This window comes from Chaetodon auriga, chromosome 21, assembly GCF_051107435.1.
Source record: "Chaetodon auriga isolate fChaAug3 chromosome 21, fChaAug3.hap1, whole genome shotgun sequence".
Taxonomy (NCBI): domain Eukaryota; kingdom Metazoa; phylum Chordata; class Actinopteri; order Chaetodontiformes; family Chaetodontidae; genus Chaetodon; species Chaetodon auriga.
The window spans coordinates 5,396,623-5,414,028 of record NC_135094.1 but is presented as its reverse complement, the minus strand read 5'-3'; the positions used below and the strand labels follow the sequence as shown (position 1 = coordinate 5,414,028).

General features: G+C 42.4%; 2 protein-coding genes across 2 annotated transcripts; one reads left to right on the top strand and one right to left on the bottom strand.

The window, feature by feature from the left end:
* Positions 1–260: 260 nt before the first annotated feature.
* Positions 261–7,843, bottom strand: LOC143340112 (inositol monophosphatase 1-like). Its single transcript, XM_076761734.1, has 9 exons — positions 7,784–7,843; positions 7,308–7,416; positions 6,420–6,553; positions 5,623–5,727; positions 5,327–5,372; positions 5,023–5,131; positions 4,740–4,848; positions 3,409–3,560; positions 261–1,809 (listed from the first exon to the last, which is right to left on the bottom strand). Exons 2-9 carry the CDS (start codon positions 7,368–7,370, stop codon positions 1,688–1,690), a joined length of 840 nt encoding a protein of 279 aa, XP_076617849.1. The 5' UTR covers positions 7,371–7,416; positions 7,784–7,843; the 3' UTR covers positions 261–1,687.
* Positions 7,844–11,111: 3,268 nt separating this feature from the next.
* Positions 11,112–15,895, top strand: LOC143314382 (ADP-ribosyl cyclase/cyclic ADP-ribose hydrolase 1-like). Its single transcript, XM_076721359.1, has 10 exons — positions 11,112–11,272; positions 11,630–11,754; positions 11,862–11,985; positions 13,336–13,462; positions 13,563–13,698; positions 14,527–14,609; positions 14,738–14,811; positions 14,894–14,986; positions 15,454–15,540; positions 15,727–15,895. The coding sequence occupies exons 2-10, from the start codon at positions 11,646–11,648 to the stop codon at positions 15,824–15,826; spliced, it is 933 nt and encodes a 310-aa protein (XP_076577474.1). The 5' UTR covers positions 11,112–11,272; positions 11,630–11,645; the 3' UTR covers positions 15,827–15,895.
* The last annotated feature ends 1,511 nt before the right edge of the window (positions 15,896–17,406 follow it).

The window sequence follows — 17,406 nt, the reverse complement described above, 5'->3', positions numbered from 1 at the left end:
GGCATTTTGTCCTCTTAATTTTGTCTTTTGGGTCGGGGATGGTTTATTTCTGACTTTCAGGGAGAACAAGTCATGACACTGAACTCCGGTAATTAGTCAAAGATAGTGAAATTGCTACGTCGGCATTTAGTCGGGCTTTGCTTGTCAGTTTACGAGCATGGCTGACATGTGGATGCAGGCTGACACCTGCCTCTGCAGGGCTTTAATGACATGAATTTATCCATCTCTAGTGTGTCAGAAAGAGGCTGGGCATGAGCAGGAGATATTCAGAGTGCTTTTTATTGGCTGCCTCCTTTACGTCCTTACAAAAACCACTTAATATTAAAACATAAATCACACATTGTTTCAGTCTGGACTTACAGTACAGTAGTTATATGTACAGTGTTTGGAGTACATCCTCCTGCATTAACTTTAGTGCAAACTAGTGACGGCACTGAAATTTATCCACTTACTGTATAAATAAATTAATCTTTAAACTAAAAACAATAACAAGCACCAAAATCCTACATGGAAAAGCAACTTTATTGATCCAAAGCTCAACACATTTACAATAAAATGACTGTATGGAGGTATTTTATCAATTAAATTCCTTGATTTTTTGACTGCATCTGTCCACATTAAGAAATACAAAGAATAAAAAAAGGCTGACTATAACAGTACCATAAAATCAAGTGCGTGTTATGAAAATATGATGCGGTGACTTATTACACCGTCTCCCAAAGGTGCAACCAGTGAGTATTTCTAGTAACTCAGAAGATAGAATCCAATACACTATCTGGAAGCTGAACGTTGTCTTTAAGCAACCCCAGCCGACAGACCCAGGCCCAAAGCAGCCTCTTCAAACCGGCAGCGAACATACCATCAACGCATTTTCCTTCCAGATAATACAACCCTGTTTCCACTAAAGTGTGGACACTGTGTTACTAACATGGTGCCAGTTAGCCTAATAAACTTGTTCCACCAGCTGTTTTCTTTTAGCGTTTCACAACTTTCCCAGTCTTTTGTTGCCAGTGTCCAAACTGTTTCAGAACATGTTGCTGGCATCAAATTCTAAATGAGGAGTCATTTTCAAAAACAATGACACTTCTCAGTTTCAGCGTTTCATGTGTTCGTGCTATTTTTGATTAAATATGGAGTTTCAGTGTTTTGCAAATGATCACATTCTGTTTCTATTTACATTTTTCAGTGTCCCAGCGTTTTTGGAAACAGGGTTGTATATGCACGGCTTCCTAATGCCAAATAGATTCTCAACAACGCTTATCTGTATTTTCTCAATATTTTCCTCAACACAAGTTATGTAGAAAGCAAAAACGACACAACATAATTATGCAGTTCCTGTGACCATCGAAGCACGAGAACGTAACATTTAACAGTGTGATGTTACGCCGCTGTTTGTCAACCACATTCACTGAAGGGAGGCGACGGGCGAACACACCACACACCTCACCCAAAGGTAAGTGAAGCTAATGTTTGTGTGAGTGTGTGCGTAAATGAAAACAGAACATCCAAGTGTGAACCCATGGTCGTGGATGACTTAAAAACAAAGCAGACAGACGTCTGAAAGTCGCAGTGCTGCATATGTAACAAGCCCGCTCAGCTGTTCTACAGAGGTAAGTTTATCGTTTTGGTTCTTAAGGCAGAGACGGAATCGAGACCTGTTAAATATAAGACATGTTTAAATAGCCGTTTACTCGCCATCTGTGTCGTCCCTGCCGACGTGAAACTGCGTTATCTCTTTAGCGATGCGATCTGCTATCGCTCTGCTGCTGGCGACGATTAGCCTCCGAGACATCAGATCGAACGGTCCACCTGGACGAAAAGAGGAAACAGTAGTGTCACTGGAATAATGTTGAACTGCACTTGCTCCATGTTGCATGTGGTAGCGCTGGTAGTGTAAACCAACCGATTGGTTCGAGGATTACTGTTCTGAAGCCTCCAGTTTTGCATTGTGGTCATCTCCATCTTGTTTTTTTGGAGCCAGCAGTGACCATATTTGGACGAGAGGGTGGAGCTGCCGTGGATACGCATTGCTACGCCTCTATCCTGATTGGATCTGACTGAGATCCCGAGGACAGGCCGTGGTAGGGACTAAAGCATATCCTGCTCTATCGTCTATTTTCCTCTGAATGGGACCATTAGTTACAAAATGAACATCAAGCAGGATTTAAGAGGACTTGAAACTAATGACTGAGACCATAAACTAATGAGGAAATTGTTTAAATCAAGTAAAATAAGTGTTCCTAAGTCCATATAGTAAAATCCTTTGTCCAATCATGTGTTCACAAAGTGGTGAACCTCACTCCATCCTCGCTTATGAGCGGCTGAGCCTTTCCAGGATGCCCCATTCATACCCAATCATGATACCATCACCTGTTACCAATCAACCTGTTTACCTGTGGAATGTTCCAAACAGGTGTTCTTGGACCATACCACCAGTCTTTGCTACGTGTTGCTGCATCAGATTCAGAATAAGCAGATATTTACAAGAATCGATGAAGCTGATGAGGTCAAACATTAAATACATGGATCTCAGTTCATTTTAAATATAGATAGAGAAAAAGTTTGGGCACACCTGATTTAGTGTGAGGTCAAAGACGTCCTACAGTAATACGCTTTTATACACTGAAACCAGTGCACACATTCTGAGATGCTCGTGTGTACAAGAGCAGTTGCTAAGTGCCAAGCTAATTGTGAGGGCTGACAAAGTCATATGCTCCGTGTAGCAGACTGTGAAGGTGTGGTGACAAATTTCCAACATCAGAGTTTAAGCTGGAGAGCTGTTCAGCGAGTCATAACCTTCACTTCTCATGCTGGACACATCTCTTTTCTGTCACTTGACCCTTGAAAGTCGCTGCCATCCGTGCTTTTAGTTTGCTCCAAACACTCGCACTCGTCCTCTGCACTTTTTGAATACATAGAAACTGAACAAAGAGCGTGTGCTCACTCTGAACAGCACAGTCACTGTCAGCAGTGGTGGTTTGACTTGACGAACAGCGTCCTTAACATCCTTAATCTCAGGTCAGCTGTTACGTCAGTGGCAGCTTTGTTGAAATCAACATCACCTTTCTCAAACCTCGCCACTTCCTGTTTCAAGAACAAAACCGCCAGCTGCCCTGTTCCCCATCTCTGACTGTGATTCACACGCCTTTGTGAGCAGAATTAGACGTAAAAACTAATAAGAATTATTAACAATGAAAAAGGAATAACATTAATACCTTCTGTGTGTTTACGCTGACAGAACAGCGACTCATTCTCGCCACTCTGCTCCGAAAAATAATCTCCTTCAGCAATCCTGCAGCCTCTCCACCAGCCAATCACCCTGTTGCCCACTTCCCTCATTTCATCCAGTGACTCAGCAGCCTCTGAAAAGCTGGTGTGTGAACAGCTCACATTTTCTCAGAGACTCACCTGAGATGTCCACGATAACTCCTCCAGCCTCGGTAACGACCGCAGCCCCTCCAGCCATGTCCCAGCAGTGGATGCCCATGTGGTAGTAAGCGTCAGCCGACCCGCACGCAACCAGACACATGTTGACAGCTGCACTGCCCGGGGAGCGGACACTGTGGATGGAAATAGGATGTCTGCTCTGCATTGGGCTCCCCAGATGGTTTAGTAAAAGTTCAGAGTGTGTTTGTGAGTGTTTTAAGTTGTGATCCTTAAGATTTTCATGGAATCAGACCCCGTTTGTGACACTATTCAAGTCTGGCGTACTTATGGCACTGAAGTTCTGTAATAATTTTAACTCAGAAATGAATTATTTTGGTCATTTTTGCCTTTACGGACATGTGGACAATGTGGTGGAGACAGAGGAGTATGACACGCAGCAAAGGCCCACAGGCTGGGAATCGTGTAGTAGGCGCTTTAATCATTACACCGCCTCCTAACTGGAGGCGACACAAACCTGATTTAGTGTGCCCAAACACTAAATCAGGTGTTTGGCACACCTGATTTACTCATTTGCTCTCTGACTCATTTAAAGAGGGAGAAATCACAAGCGGCAGCGACAAAAACAACAACACAAAACTCCTCCCCTCCTTCCGCTGCGGCTCATAGTATATCTGGATAATTTTTCACACCTAACAGCGAGGCCTTAGGCTACCAGAGCGCCTCTCCGTGTAGCACTTTCAATTGTTAGCAGCGGAGTACGTCATTCCCACTCTGGATTCAAACTGGCTTCACACACACGAGGGATTCACAGGAAACAATGCATCCATGTAATCCAGTGTTTCTATTCTTACCCATTTCCACAGTTCACCCCTAAAGCTGTATAACAGTCCAGCTAACGCAGCTTCACTTAGCAAAAAAAAGAATGGCTTTTATTGTGAAGCAGCAACAGGAAACACAATGTTTAGCTCTGACCAGTCCATTACCATTAAAAATGTGTCTTCAAAAAATGACAACGGTCGTTTTCAGCACAATTCATGGATCATTCGTTTCATTTTAAAGGCTGTACAGGAACAGGAAGGAGGCTTCGACAGGCCGCACACCTCCAACTCCTCACCTCACAGTCACCTGCTGTTGTTTAGAAAACTCACTGCATGCATAAAATCAGATAGTGGCTGCAATTATTTTGAGGCTCTGCTTGAATAAAACAACACGGATCTGTTTGGCTGCACTGTAAACAGACACACCGGCTGCTCTTCTGGTGTGTTTCTGCTAACGTCTTTACCACAGGAGCCACCAGATCAACCACCACTGAAATGTTAAGGATTACAACTTGTGCGTCAGTGTTTATTTACCCATGGACTGGGATGGTCAGGATGGTCTTGATGTTGGCCAACATGGTTTTAAAATGCTCAGGATCCTTCTTGAAGCCCATTTCTGTCAGCACCAGAGATTGGCTAATATCTTGGATGAAAAAAGGCAAAAAAGAAGCAGTCAGTAAAGAACAACTTCTATCTCTGAGTTTTTTCTAAACAGAACTGTTGGAACAAGCAGAGAAGATAGCTGTGCTATTACCTCCACCTGGTGGATCTGTTAAAAACTGCAACACTGAAGCTTGACGTGATTTTCAATATTCACCTTCCTGTCCGGACACTTTGATAGGGACCCCGTTGCAGAACGCGCCTTTGCCTTTCCGCGCCGTGTACAGTTTGTCCTCGATGCAGCTGTAGACGATCCCGAACTCCACCTGAGGCCAAGAAGCAGCACAGAACACAGCAGGCGTCAATGTGGTGTGGGTGGAGGGCTAAGAATAGAACAGCAGCCATGGATAAACTACTGTACTAGTCACAGGGTTATTGGGACGATTCCTATGCTGATGTTTCTTATACTAAAGCTGCTGCAGTGTGAAAAAAATGTGCGACTCTCCAACAATAAAACCCACCTCTTTGTTCACAGTGAAGCCAATTGATACAGACACAAACGGGAACCTGCATGAAAGAAATGTACAATATAAAACATCCATTTAATGAACTCCCTCTAGGTTTAAGCTCCGAGGAATCAATTTCTATTATCAGTTCAGTTTCATCTACGTTGTCTAATTATCCCTGACAGAGAGGACAATCCAAGAGAGAACCTAATTAAAAGATAAAAATAGTTAAGGAGCGACAGAGATAAAACGAATCCAGAGCCGTATCAGGCTTCTCGATGGCTTTAACAGTCTTTCAGCGCAGGCGGTACCTGTGAACAAAGTTGGTGGTTCCGTCGATTGGGTCGATGATCCAAGTGGGATTGTCTGTTAAAACACTGGGAGCGCCTGCTGCCACTGACTCCTCACCAATGAAGCTGCAAAATCAGACCGAAAAAAAATCAGAAACGGTGATTAACATGTTACCTCAACTGTAAAATGAGTGATGCTGTTGCACCTGATACTGTTAACCTGCTGCGTTTACTTTCACTTTCTATCCGAGTCTATAATATGTGATATTATGTCGAGTTTTCCTCCCACGTGTGCTCAGTGCTTTTTCCTCGATTTCAGGCACGTCAGCATCCTGGAGGAGATTTTCATTCTGCAGTTATCTTTGGTGGATATTTGACAGGTTTTTTTAAGTTTTTTAGTCCAACAAAAAATTAACAAATCAACAACCACCAGAATGTAATTCAGGTCATGCAAAGACGGCTTTACAAAATTCTTAAGATCGTTATATTCACAGTTAACTGAATAAATCCTCATCCTTACAAGATTTAGATGCTTTGTTTTTGGTTTCTACTCATTTTTTTGCGGCTCATGACATCAATATTTCTTGGCAACAGCTCTGCCAGGATGAGTCAGAAGAAAAAATGAGAGGACATGCTTGAAACAAAATAAGAAAGTGAGATGAAGCCTTCAATACCATAAAACAGTAAAAATGATAATAAGATGGCAAGAAAATAAGGAAAATAAGGAGAGACTGAATAACACCACACTAATAACACATTATTCCCTTTACATCCTTCAGTGTTACCACCTCTGATGTCCCCATTTGCTGGTTAAGTACCTGTGAGTGGGGTACTTTTCCTTGATGGAGGATATAATGAGCTGCTCCACTTTCTGGTCCGTCTCGGTCACCAGGTCAACCGGCGAGCTCTTCTGCATGACGGCGATGTCCTTCTGGAGCGCCTCGCGGATCATCTGGCAGAAACACAGCGATGACAAACTCAGCGAGGGGATTTTTTGGATGACTGACTACATCTGCTCCTTTAATTAGCCTAACATGTTGTGTGTTATGGTAACATACTGCTGGCAACAATGGCTCAGAGATAATTAGCTGAAGCTCCAGAGCAAAAACACCTTTAGGTATGTGTTGTCTTTACTACAGGTTTCTCCTGAAATCAATCCCATTTTGCACATGAGATAGGTGGATGTGAATTATTAAAAAATACAAAAACCTGCTCTGAATACAGCTAGATGACAATTTAACTGTCCGTATTCACACCGATGACTGTCAAGCCAAGTTATATTCTCATTTCTCTGCAGCAGGAAAAAGTCTTGTCCAGTCTACAGTTTTCTGTTTTGGATTATTTCAACATCCTGCACATGCATGTACTGACTCAATGCTACTGTAAACTGATCCTGTCTATCATTCATCTCTCTCTTTTATCCCTAACATTCAGCCCCGTGGCATTCAAACACATGCTTCATGGAGAAAACTGCTGTTTTAAAGGTCAAACTCTCCCCTCCATGCCTTTCAGCTCCTTTGGCATCCTTGTGAGTGTTGTAAATAGTCTTTGCATGGCAAAGGTGCCATTTAAGCTGAGTCTGTCTGACTGTACTGACTATGATGTACCTGCAAGTTACTACTACTGCTGTGATACTACAAAAGTGAATGTTTCAACTTAAGGTAACTCACTGATTAAAAAAGGAAGTTGCAGCAGCATTCACTCACCTTGCCAGCCTGTTTGGTGACCTCCACACAGTGATCCATACACTCCTGCCATGGATCACTCATGCTGGCAGGGATGAGGAGGAAATATATTCAGATACAGATCAGGGTCCTGTTGGGGAGGAAAGCGACACTCATTCATAGATTCACTCACATTCACAGAAGTTTTCCGCTCACTTTGGGATAGTTAATTCACCTACTGATACAAACAGTCAGCTACCGGCTGGAGAAGAAGGTTAACTTGCTTAAAAAACGAGTAATTCTGTTAGCGACCGTTGCCCCTTTAGCTTAATTAGCTACCTATGCTAGTTAGCTTTGACCGGAGGAAGCACGGATAAACGGCCGCTGAGCATAATGACAGCTACTGCTATTTACACACATTAAATTTACGTTTTTTCCAGAAGCTAATTAATCTTTATTTGTGTTGTAATTGACTATAGTACTCAGAGTTTCTACGTGCTAAAGCTAATTCAACCCACCTCCAAACAGGTCGACTTTGCAAGTGTTGCTTCCTAGCTTTGGTAGGGTGGGACTAAAAGGCTAATCTCACTCTCATTGGTCAATAAATGCCTCTGGGACGTCCAGTGTACGCTCTCATTGGCTAGAAGGCCAAGAGAAGTCATTTCTCCTTGGAGGAAACTGAGGAGACGAGTACAATTCAGTGTAAACTTTTCCTGGTCAGAAACAGAGGCATCAAATAGATGATTTCCATAAATCTTTTTAATATTTATATGGCTTTTGATCTCATGGACACCCATAAACACTGAGTTTATAAAGCTGTAAGTGCATATCAAAGTCAAAGTTGTGTCAGCATAGGAAGTAGGGATTATGATTTATTCAGTACAGGTAAGGGTAGATGTCTGGTGTGAGGGTATTTGTGTGTGTGTGTGTGTGTGTGTGTGTGTGTGTGTGTGTGTGTGGGCGGATGGGTGGAGAGATGTGCGTGTGAATGTATGAAAAAACATGAGTTAGCAAAAAAAAAAGTTTTCAAGGGGAAAGTTTTTCCCTCTCTTCAACAAAAAACAGTATCTTTTATTCTACTCTTGGTATCAGACCGGAAAGACCTCACTGTGAGTCCAGACGCAGCCCACCCTGACACTCCACGGAGGCCACATGCATCGAGCATCCTCCACCAGTCCCCGACCACCCAGGGAGATCTGACCACCGGAAGGAGGTGCTGTGCAGCCTGGAGGGACGCTGTTACTGGAAGCTGGAGCGCAGAGGGCAGAGGGTCTGCATAACAGTGTCGTATGAAGGTGTAGGCGGGAAAGGTGGGAGCAACAAGAGTCAGTTTGGAATGAATCAGCTCTCCTGGAGTTTGGACTGACTTTGGTTTCATTTCCTGGCACAATAGTGGACACAGGAGGAGGATAGGAGTGTTCCTAGACCACAGAGCAGGAACTCTGTCCTGTCACAGCAGCCCAGCTCTCATCCACAGTCCAAACCACGTTCACAGAGCCTCTTTATGCAGGCTTTGACTTTTCTAATTACGGCAGCCATGTCAGACTTTGTCATCTGAAAAGCCTGAAATGATGAATCGCTTCAATACAGGTTTAATGGACGGAATTTGAGCATCAAGCCGGTCGCTGGTCCCAAGACGTGGTGCATTAAAGGACGAGCCGTGAGCGCCTTTAAATTTGTTTAAAGGCTGAATATGTCATTACGCTGCAGTTCAGATCAGTGACATGACATGTTTTTCTGCTCACTCAAAATAAATATTAGGTATCCACAGTGTGAACTTTAGCTGAAAAGTTTGCATGTGTGTGCATGTTGTATGAGAGGTCATGGACAGGCTGCAGCTGTTAGCGGCTCTGCACTGATACAGAAACCAGCACATCAGTTCAGTCTTTAGGCCAGAAGGTGGCAGCAGCAACACTGTGACAGCTCCACTGGGTCCAACATGATGCTGTGTGGAGGCTTTTAGTGCTGCAGGCAACTTTGATGTTGCTTTAATACTGAAGTGACATTAAAGGATGAAATACTTGTCAAAATAGAACCCCATTGATTACAACTGACCAAGGTACTTCTGGCCATTTAAAATGCAAAATATTTGCGAGTTATAACTTCACAAATGTTGGTTGCATTTCTTTAATTATTCTGTTTTCTTTGTGGTTAGCCTTGAAGTTAATTTGTTTCTTCTCCTGTGCGGAAACATTGGAAAAGAAGGAAAACTAAACTAACTCTCTGAGAATAATCCAATCTGCTTTGTCATTTTTTACATTTTGCCCCTTCTCCTGCAGGATGTTTGCAAAGGTGTGACAGCTCTCACCAAAAAACCCCAAACAGAAGGTGGGAAGAAGTTTGTACATGCCAACAGTAAATTACATTTCAGTCAGTCACGCTGACTTCTTGTGAGTTCTGCTGGTCTGGCATCAAATCCAGAACTGACTTTTTTCTACAGTAAAACATGTTTCAACTAATGATGGTTAATGAAAAGTTATTGTTTCTAAACTGTGGACTTTCTCATCCTCACTGTCTTACAGATTTAACCTCAGACGGCTTTCATGTACAACAACAAGAGTACTGATGTTTCTGCAAAGTCCCGGAAACATTCAGTGACGCCTGAACGTCATCACTGTGAAATTAATCTACAAGTTAATTAATCTACACACCTTTCACACTGATACCTTGATGGACATTTCAGTAGATTATGTTCTAGATATGATGCCATAGAGAAGAGAAAGAAGCAAAACACATGGAAGTTGTTTTGTGTGCGCCTCCGCTGACTGAAGCCGCACAAACGGAGGCTTCTGTGCTCTCCGCAGTTTTCATTATGGACCAATCTGTGCTGAAAGGTGAGGAAAAGCACCGGAGACGACTCAGCTCGCTGTAAAAATAACTCTGCTGATCTTATAATAGCTGCATCCATGACCTGTGCTGTGTGTCCTGTTACAGGCAGCACTATCTGATGCTCCATGTTAAGTTCAGCTCTGTGACATTAACACACCAGCCCTGAGGAGGCTAGGCTCCAAACATGTGGGGTCAGACAGGTCAGACAAATGTAAATGTGCCAGCTCGCTCATCCCCGACGAGTGTTTGTTTCTATGGGAATCAGGCCCTTCAGACACTTCAGCAGTAACAATCTGAGTTTATGTGTGATCGTTATTATTCAGAGGAGATAGAAATGAGGACACAGCCGCCTCACAGCTGCCACATTAAAGTACTGAGTCACCTCATCTGGACTTGCTGCCTGGCAAATCGGCGATGTTTTGAAAACACTCGTGATGAAATGTATCTTCTCTTCATTGCCTAAATGTTTCTGGCGATGGACGCTTTTTCTTAATAGAAGTTTGAGTACCACAGTGGAAACATGAAAGACCTGCATTCAAAATCTTACTAAAAAAAAACATTATGAAAGAATAAAGTGATGTGCAGTAAATTAATGAAGCAAACCAAGGCGAACGGCCCAGTGTTGCAGTAACCTGTAAGAAATGTCCAACCGCAGTGTTGCAGTAGGTGTTCCGTCGTCGTGCCAGTGTAGCTTTAAAAAGAGGAAACAGAAACAAACAGATGTAGATGACAGATAATCTTTGACACTGTGGGCCTTCACATATCCGTCACACTGACCTGTAATGATTTCCTGTATGCTTTGCAGAGACACACATGTTACCCTGCGTCCAGTAACACAGACGCATGTCTTCCTCCTGCACATCACTGCACCACTTCCCAGAGAACAGCGCACACTCTATGAGGGGACACTCTTAATGGCTCCATAATGAGAGTCATGCGGATCTGCTCTTTGCAACAGGAGGTTGGGAAAAAACATCTCATCTGTCCGTTCAGACTGTCTCTGTGGGTTGGGAAGGAGCTGCGTTTGTCGAGCCTCTCGGGCATGACAGCCATTAGCCCTGAGGGGAGGTTTCACATCAGATCACACCACAGCGGGACTCGATTTTGGGCAGAAGTCTGACCTGAGCAAAGCATTTACGGAGCCATTTGTTGCACTTTAACCTTCTGCACTGAAAATGGTGAGAATTGGTTTCTAGCGTTTCACCCCGGGGCATGCTACCTGTTTATTCACATGGTATGTTATAATTGCATGTGCTAACCACTGTAATTTAAAAAAAAAAAGGCAAATTGTTTCCTTCAGATGCCAGGAGATGTATTGTTTTGTAAAGGTCATGTGTGAAAATCTCCTGCAGGATGTTTGCAAAGGTGTGACAGTTCTAGACCAAAAAACCCAAACAGAACGTGGGAAGGAGTTTTGTACATGCCAACAGTAAATTACATTTCACTTAGTCACGCTGATTCTTTGTGAGTTCCTGGTAAATACCTGCTGGCCTGGAGTCAAATCAACAACTGGCTTTTTTTCTGCTGTTCTACAGTAAAGCGGATCAAGGCATGCACACACACGCATCTTTTCTGAGGCGCAGTGAAGCGGTGCAGGGTCTCACCATCACGAGCTCCCCTAAAACATCTGCGCCCTTTGTGACGATCGGCGTCAGGCTATGTAAGTAACTCCTCCTGACGTTCCCACAGGTTTCTTTCTTTTGATATGCCTCTCCCTGATTTGATAGATAATGTCCTCTTTCTTCTGTCTTTGTGTCCATTTCAAAGGGTTTATTGTGATCCTGCTCTGCACTGGACAACTGGGAGCCCAGCTCGGGACAACCCCCAACATTAAACACATAGCGGTTGGAAGGTGTTACAATTACATCACGCTAGTTAACCCCAGCTTGAGGTAACGTACTGTGCGATGATCTAAACTCATGCTATTTACAATCCTGACTGAGCCTGCTCATTTGATGACCTTTGACTTTAACAGCAGTGGCTTCAGCCTCAAAACCTGAAAGCCTTCCTCCCAAAAGCCCAAAGCAGAGGAACTCCGTCTGGTTCCGGCAGCATATTAAAGGCCGAGCAGATTATCAAGGCAGTGTCGTAACACTGTTTTGATGTTGAAAGCGTTTTCTTCTTTTCTGTGCTGCTGTAGAAGGAGACAAAGATGGTTACTGTGGGATGAAGGCTCGCACTGATGCGCTTTGTGTGAGAAGATGTTTTATCTCGTGGGAACGTCTAGTTTATATTTACTCGGCTTTATTTATAATTCAATGACATTTCCTTCGGTGTCTTTTGAAAAAAGCTTAAGCCTTAAACAGTTTATCATATTATCTTGTTAGTGTTTACAGTTTGAAATGCCATTCATTCATTCATTCATTCATTCAGAATAATGTGTTATGGCTTGTTCAGGTCCTGAACTTAAGTCACAGGGCTGTTTAGCTCATGAAAGGTGATTTTTTAGAGACATGCTGTCCTCATAGGACATCAACACATCACCCAGCAGTACGTAAAGTTAGTAAAATTAGCTCAACCTTAAAGGTACAATATGTAATCATTTTAGTTAAAAAACATTCAAAAATGTACTAAATCCATCAACAATGTGAAGAAATAGCAGCTCTGACGTTATGTTAAAGACAGGTGTGTATTGTGCTGCAGAGATATCTGCTGAAGTTAGCATGCTAGCCAGCTAGCCTGTCCTGTGTTGTAATACCACTTTGTACCTCAAGAGGCGATATTCCAGCAGTGTAGCTCAGGCCTCCAGAGGTGGCTGACTGATGGCTGAGTATGAATTCAACAGGTGGCCAATTCTTTCATGTTGCACCTTTTAACATCTATCAGTAAAACTCAGTACACACATTAATGAAGCAGTGATAATAATCCAAAAACACCACATATATTATAGTAAAACACTGGCAGGGACAATTTTACTGCATAATGAGTACTTTCACTTTTGATACTTTACATTTTGCTGACAACACTTACACTTAAATAAGGTTTAGAATGCAGGACTTGGAGTATTTTCAGTGTGGTATTATTACTTTTACTTCTTCCACCACTGCCAACCAACAGTCCAAAACTCAAACATGTCTCAGGTTACCATTGTATAAAACTAACCAAATGAATTTTGGCATTTAATGATTATTTGATTACAAGAATAGTTGCAGACTAATTTCCTTTCAAATGACTGATCAATTGATTGACTAATTGCTGCAGCCCTGAACAACATCACGATATATTCAATGTTTCCATGTAGGTATGACTGTGAGGACATCTGGAGACAGTTTGAGGCGGCGGTCGTCCGTCAGTCCTCTTGTAATGTGACGGTGGAGGATTATCATCACATGTTTTATGCCATGCCACAAACCTGGCCTTGTGATAGGGTGAGCAAGAGTAAGATTTCAGCCCCTAAACCACACAATGTTTCACTAAATGGAAATCTTTGAGTTAAGCTGCTTTATATTTCCCTTCCCTTCTGTTTAGTTCCTCTTCTGGAGTAAAACCAGGACGCTGATGCACAGCTATGCGGCTGTTGTTCGTCACTTCTGGACGCTGGAGGACACGCTGGTCGGCTACATGTTCAACGACCTCATCTGGTGTGGACAGGAGGAAGACTCTGGTAGATCTTTAAACACCGTCCTTTGAGCACACACTCTTTGGCCTTTGACGCCTTAAAACAAAAGAGCAGAAGAAGAATTTTCTTCTTTCCTGTCCAGTTAATTAGCACACAAGTCCTCGATCTATCCCTCGACCTGCACGTTGGGAAACACTGCGGCAACTCAATTATGATATTAGTTTAGCTCTAGCATTTTAGCCTCTTTCAGCTAATTTTATTTAGTTATGCAACCTAACACAGCAGCAGCAGGAAGATGTTTTCAGTGGAAACGCTAAAAAAAAAAAAACACTGTCCACCACCTGCTCAGCTCCAAACAGCAGGCAGGAGAGGGAATACTGGATTTATTTTGTCAGGTGGCCAGAAACAGGACTCCAAATGAATGTTAATGTAGATCTGAATCTGCAGGATGTGTAACTCATCACACATCATATCAGCTTGAATGTTCCTCAGTGTTGTGCATCCAGCTTTTGCAGTTTTACTGAAGTTTAAATTTAAATGCATGCAACATGCTCGCAACAGAGTATTTGTACGCTAAGGTTTTGCTACTTTTCTTTAAGTACAAGCTGTGAGTACTGCTTCCACCTCTGGAGGAAGCTCAGCAGCACAGGGATTCCAACGAAACCTCATCGCTCAGGCAGCTGCAGCTGCACTCCCAAGTGCTTTTCCATGCCTTTAGGAATTTTGTTTATTAATCAGCCGCAGTGCTGATTGATTAACCTGCCAACTGCATCACCTGAACCAGTTATTCTTACTATTCATGACTCATCTAACAATCATCAAGGTGACGACACTCTGCTTCCTCTAACGGACGGCTGTGAATCTGACACACAGGTTTTGATTTCAGCTCTTGTCCGGAGTGGTCGGCGTGTAGAAATCATCCCGTGTATTCCTTGTGGAGGCAAGCCTCACAAAACGTGAGTTTAACGTCAGAGCCGCAGAGACGTTCTGCAGGACACGCAGCTGTGTTCTTTGTCATTTACATGCAACATGCTGTTCCAGAACCAGCAGTGGAATCTTGTGATTTTCTTCGCCTGTTTGTCAGTTTGCAGAAATGGCATGTGGCAACATCACTGTATTACTGAACGGGTCTATTGCCAACGCCTTCAACAGGAAAAGGTGAAAAGATTAACAAAGCAAAAATTTTAGCAGCGGTGTTGTCGAGTGTACGGAAGATAATCCTCTTTTTGTGGCCTCACAGCATGTTTGGAAGCGTTGAACTGGACGGTCTGAACCCACACAGGGTGAATTATGTCAACATCAAGGTGGTGGCCAACCTCGAGGGACCCTTCATGTGAGGATTAAAACTGATGATACTTTCTTTTACAGTAAAAAGTTGGATCATAAACGTGTACTACCACATACAGTAGTACCACTTTCCAATAAGTCACCTTGTAACCAGTGACTTCCTGTTCGTTTCATGCTGATGTGTTTTAAGTTAATTATAAACCAGGAATAAGAACTACCGGGTTGCCAGGTTGTGTAAAAATTCCTCTGGTTAGCTCGTTCTGCCATCCAATAAACCCTCTAATGGACAACTCCTGGAAAAACTTGAGGATTCTGGACTGAAATCCATCAATGGCCTTATCAACATTCAGAACCTGGCATCCCAATTGCTTTTAATGACTTATAACTGATCTTTAAAGCTTGATTATCAACCATTTATATTGCAGTTTATGGTCTCCTCATAACTGATGTGTTATCAGAAAGCAGTAAACATTTATATCCACAAATCAAGTTCCTTGTTTTTCTCCTCTGCAGAGAATCATGTGGTCAAGGATCCATTGTAGACCTGATCCAAATCCTCCAGTCCAGAGGCTTCCGCTGGACTTGCACAGACAACGACCAGTAAGTCACACCCGTCAAGGCCTCCAAATCAAACGTGATGTGCTGTTCGTCCGTGTCCTTTAAGCGTTTTCTGATCTGACGAGAACATGCAGACGTATGACACTTGCCACAGATGTTGTTCATGGCTTAATGATGGACTTCCTGATGATGGTCCCCTCGAGTTACACATATCATATTTGTCCACAGGACCCTGATGATCCTGCAGTGCATCCAGAACCCCAAACAGTCCTCCTGCCAAACATGTGCAAACAGCCTGTTGCACAGAGGGAACCTCACATTTCACTGAATCACCCACAGATTTTGCACATTTTCTGATATTTCGTAGTCTTGTTCTCAGTGACAGTGCATTAAATTAAACTGGGTGCTGAAAAGAGTTCTTGAATTAGTGTTTTCTTCACACTTCACTTCTTTTGATCAGTTTCATTAGCAGATTAGGTCAGTTTGAGGGGGATGCACCACTAAATATCAGATTTTAATATGGGTCATTGCTAATTTTCAGCTCAGTTTCGCCCTGGGCCTCATGGCAGGTTGATCCGGCCTCGCCTGTCTCACTGTCACTGAGTTCATGAGACCAAAGGTCACATCAGAACACTGCATTCCTTGAACGCCTCATTGAGAAGAGATAAGAATGACAATAAAGTTTTGACAATAATATTAATAGGCTGGCATAAATATAATCACGATTATGTTTGCATTGCACTGACGGATTAGTAAGACTTTGTTTTCACGTGTGTTGTCTCATGTGCTCAGTGTGCGTGAGCGTAAACCCTTCAGGCTCGAACACACCCACACAGATAATATGCAACTTGATCTTTTGCTTTTTTGTTATTTCACAATAGTTAGATCATCTATCAAAACCTCATTGTGGAGTTTGATTTGAGCTTTGAACAATGACACATATAACTAAACACATAATTCGTTTATGGCGCGAGACAATTGGACATCCACGGTTTACATGGATAATTCTGCAGAACAGAGATGAAGAACCTGTTAACCAGGACAGTTTTGATCTCCCTTACTCAAATGTCTGAGGTGTTTCTCAACACGTCCACTATCGATGGCCCTTCCATGATCCGTGAATTACAGCCCACAGCCGCCTCTCAGCAGCTGATAAACATTAGGTTCATGAACTTCACTCAGCTACTGTAACGGCGCCTTGGTTCATATATCTATTGTGCTTACATGATGCAAAAAGGGGAAGCAGCGAGAGCAGCCAAATGTAAAAACTACAAGGTGTGGTTATTTTTCAGGGTGTGGGGCAGACTCAATATTTGTTTATTTATTTGTTTATTTATTTATTTTATTAATTCACATATATATATATTGTCGATATATCAGTAGATCTGAGTGTTTCTATAATCCTGGATACGCCCTGATATCATCAAACTATTGAAGCTACTTTCATGGGAGTGAATTAAAAGTTGAACAGTTGAACAGTATTTTATTTTTTTTGTTAGAGATTTCATGTGGAGGTGGGAGAAGTATTTTGATTATTTACTAATAAGTAAGAATATCACACTCTAAAAGCAATGTTTGTGCTTAATGGAGTAGAAATACTCTTCATCAGTGTTATTAAAGATGTGTTATTAAAGCAGTACTTTGAGTTACTATTGAGCTCTTAGAATATTCAGTAATATATAAAACTCTTTATTGTGCATTATGAGTACTTCTACATTTTGTACTTTAAGTATATTTTAAGGCTATTTTGTACTTTTACTTAAGCTAAGTTTTGAATGCAGGAATTTTACTTCTAACAGAGTATTTCTGTGCTGAGTACTTCTCCCACCACAGGTTAATACTCAAGAAGCTGAAGTACAAGTACTCACCACTTCACACTTTGATTAAAGGGTCCTGCTGTGATCCTCG

Bases quoted from the DNA above. Each gene is read 5' to 3' on its own strand.
- LOC143340112 (XM_076761734.1), bottom strand. From the start codon at position 7,370: ATGAGTGATCCATGGCAGGAGTGTATGGATCACTGTGTGGAGGTCACC. The intron at 5,132-5,326 runs GTGGGTTTTATT...TCTTGGCCTCAG, and splicing joins GCTTCACTGTGAACAAAGAG to GTGGAGTTCGGGATCGTCTA. The intron at 3,561-4,739 runs GTAAATAAACAC...TTCCATCCACAG, and splicing joins CTGACCATCCCAGTCCATGG to TGTCCGCTCCCCGGGCAGTG.
- LOC143314382 (XM_076721359.1), top strand. From the start codon at position 11,646: ATGCACACACACGCATCTTTTCTGAGGCGCAGTGAAGCGGTGCAGGGT. The intron at 14,610-14,737 runs GTGAGTTTAACG...CCTGTTTGTCAG, and splicing joins GGAGGCAAGCCTCACAAAAC to TTTGCAGAAATGGCATGTGG. The intron at 14,812-14,893 runs GTGAAAAGATTA...GTGGCCTCACAG, and splicing joins AACGCCTTCAACAGGAAAAG to CATGTTTGGAAGCGTTGAAC.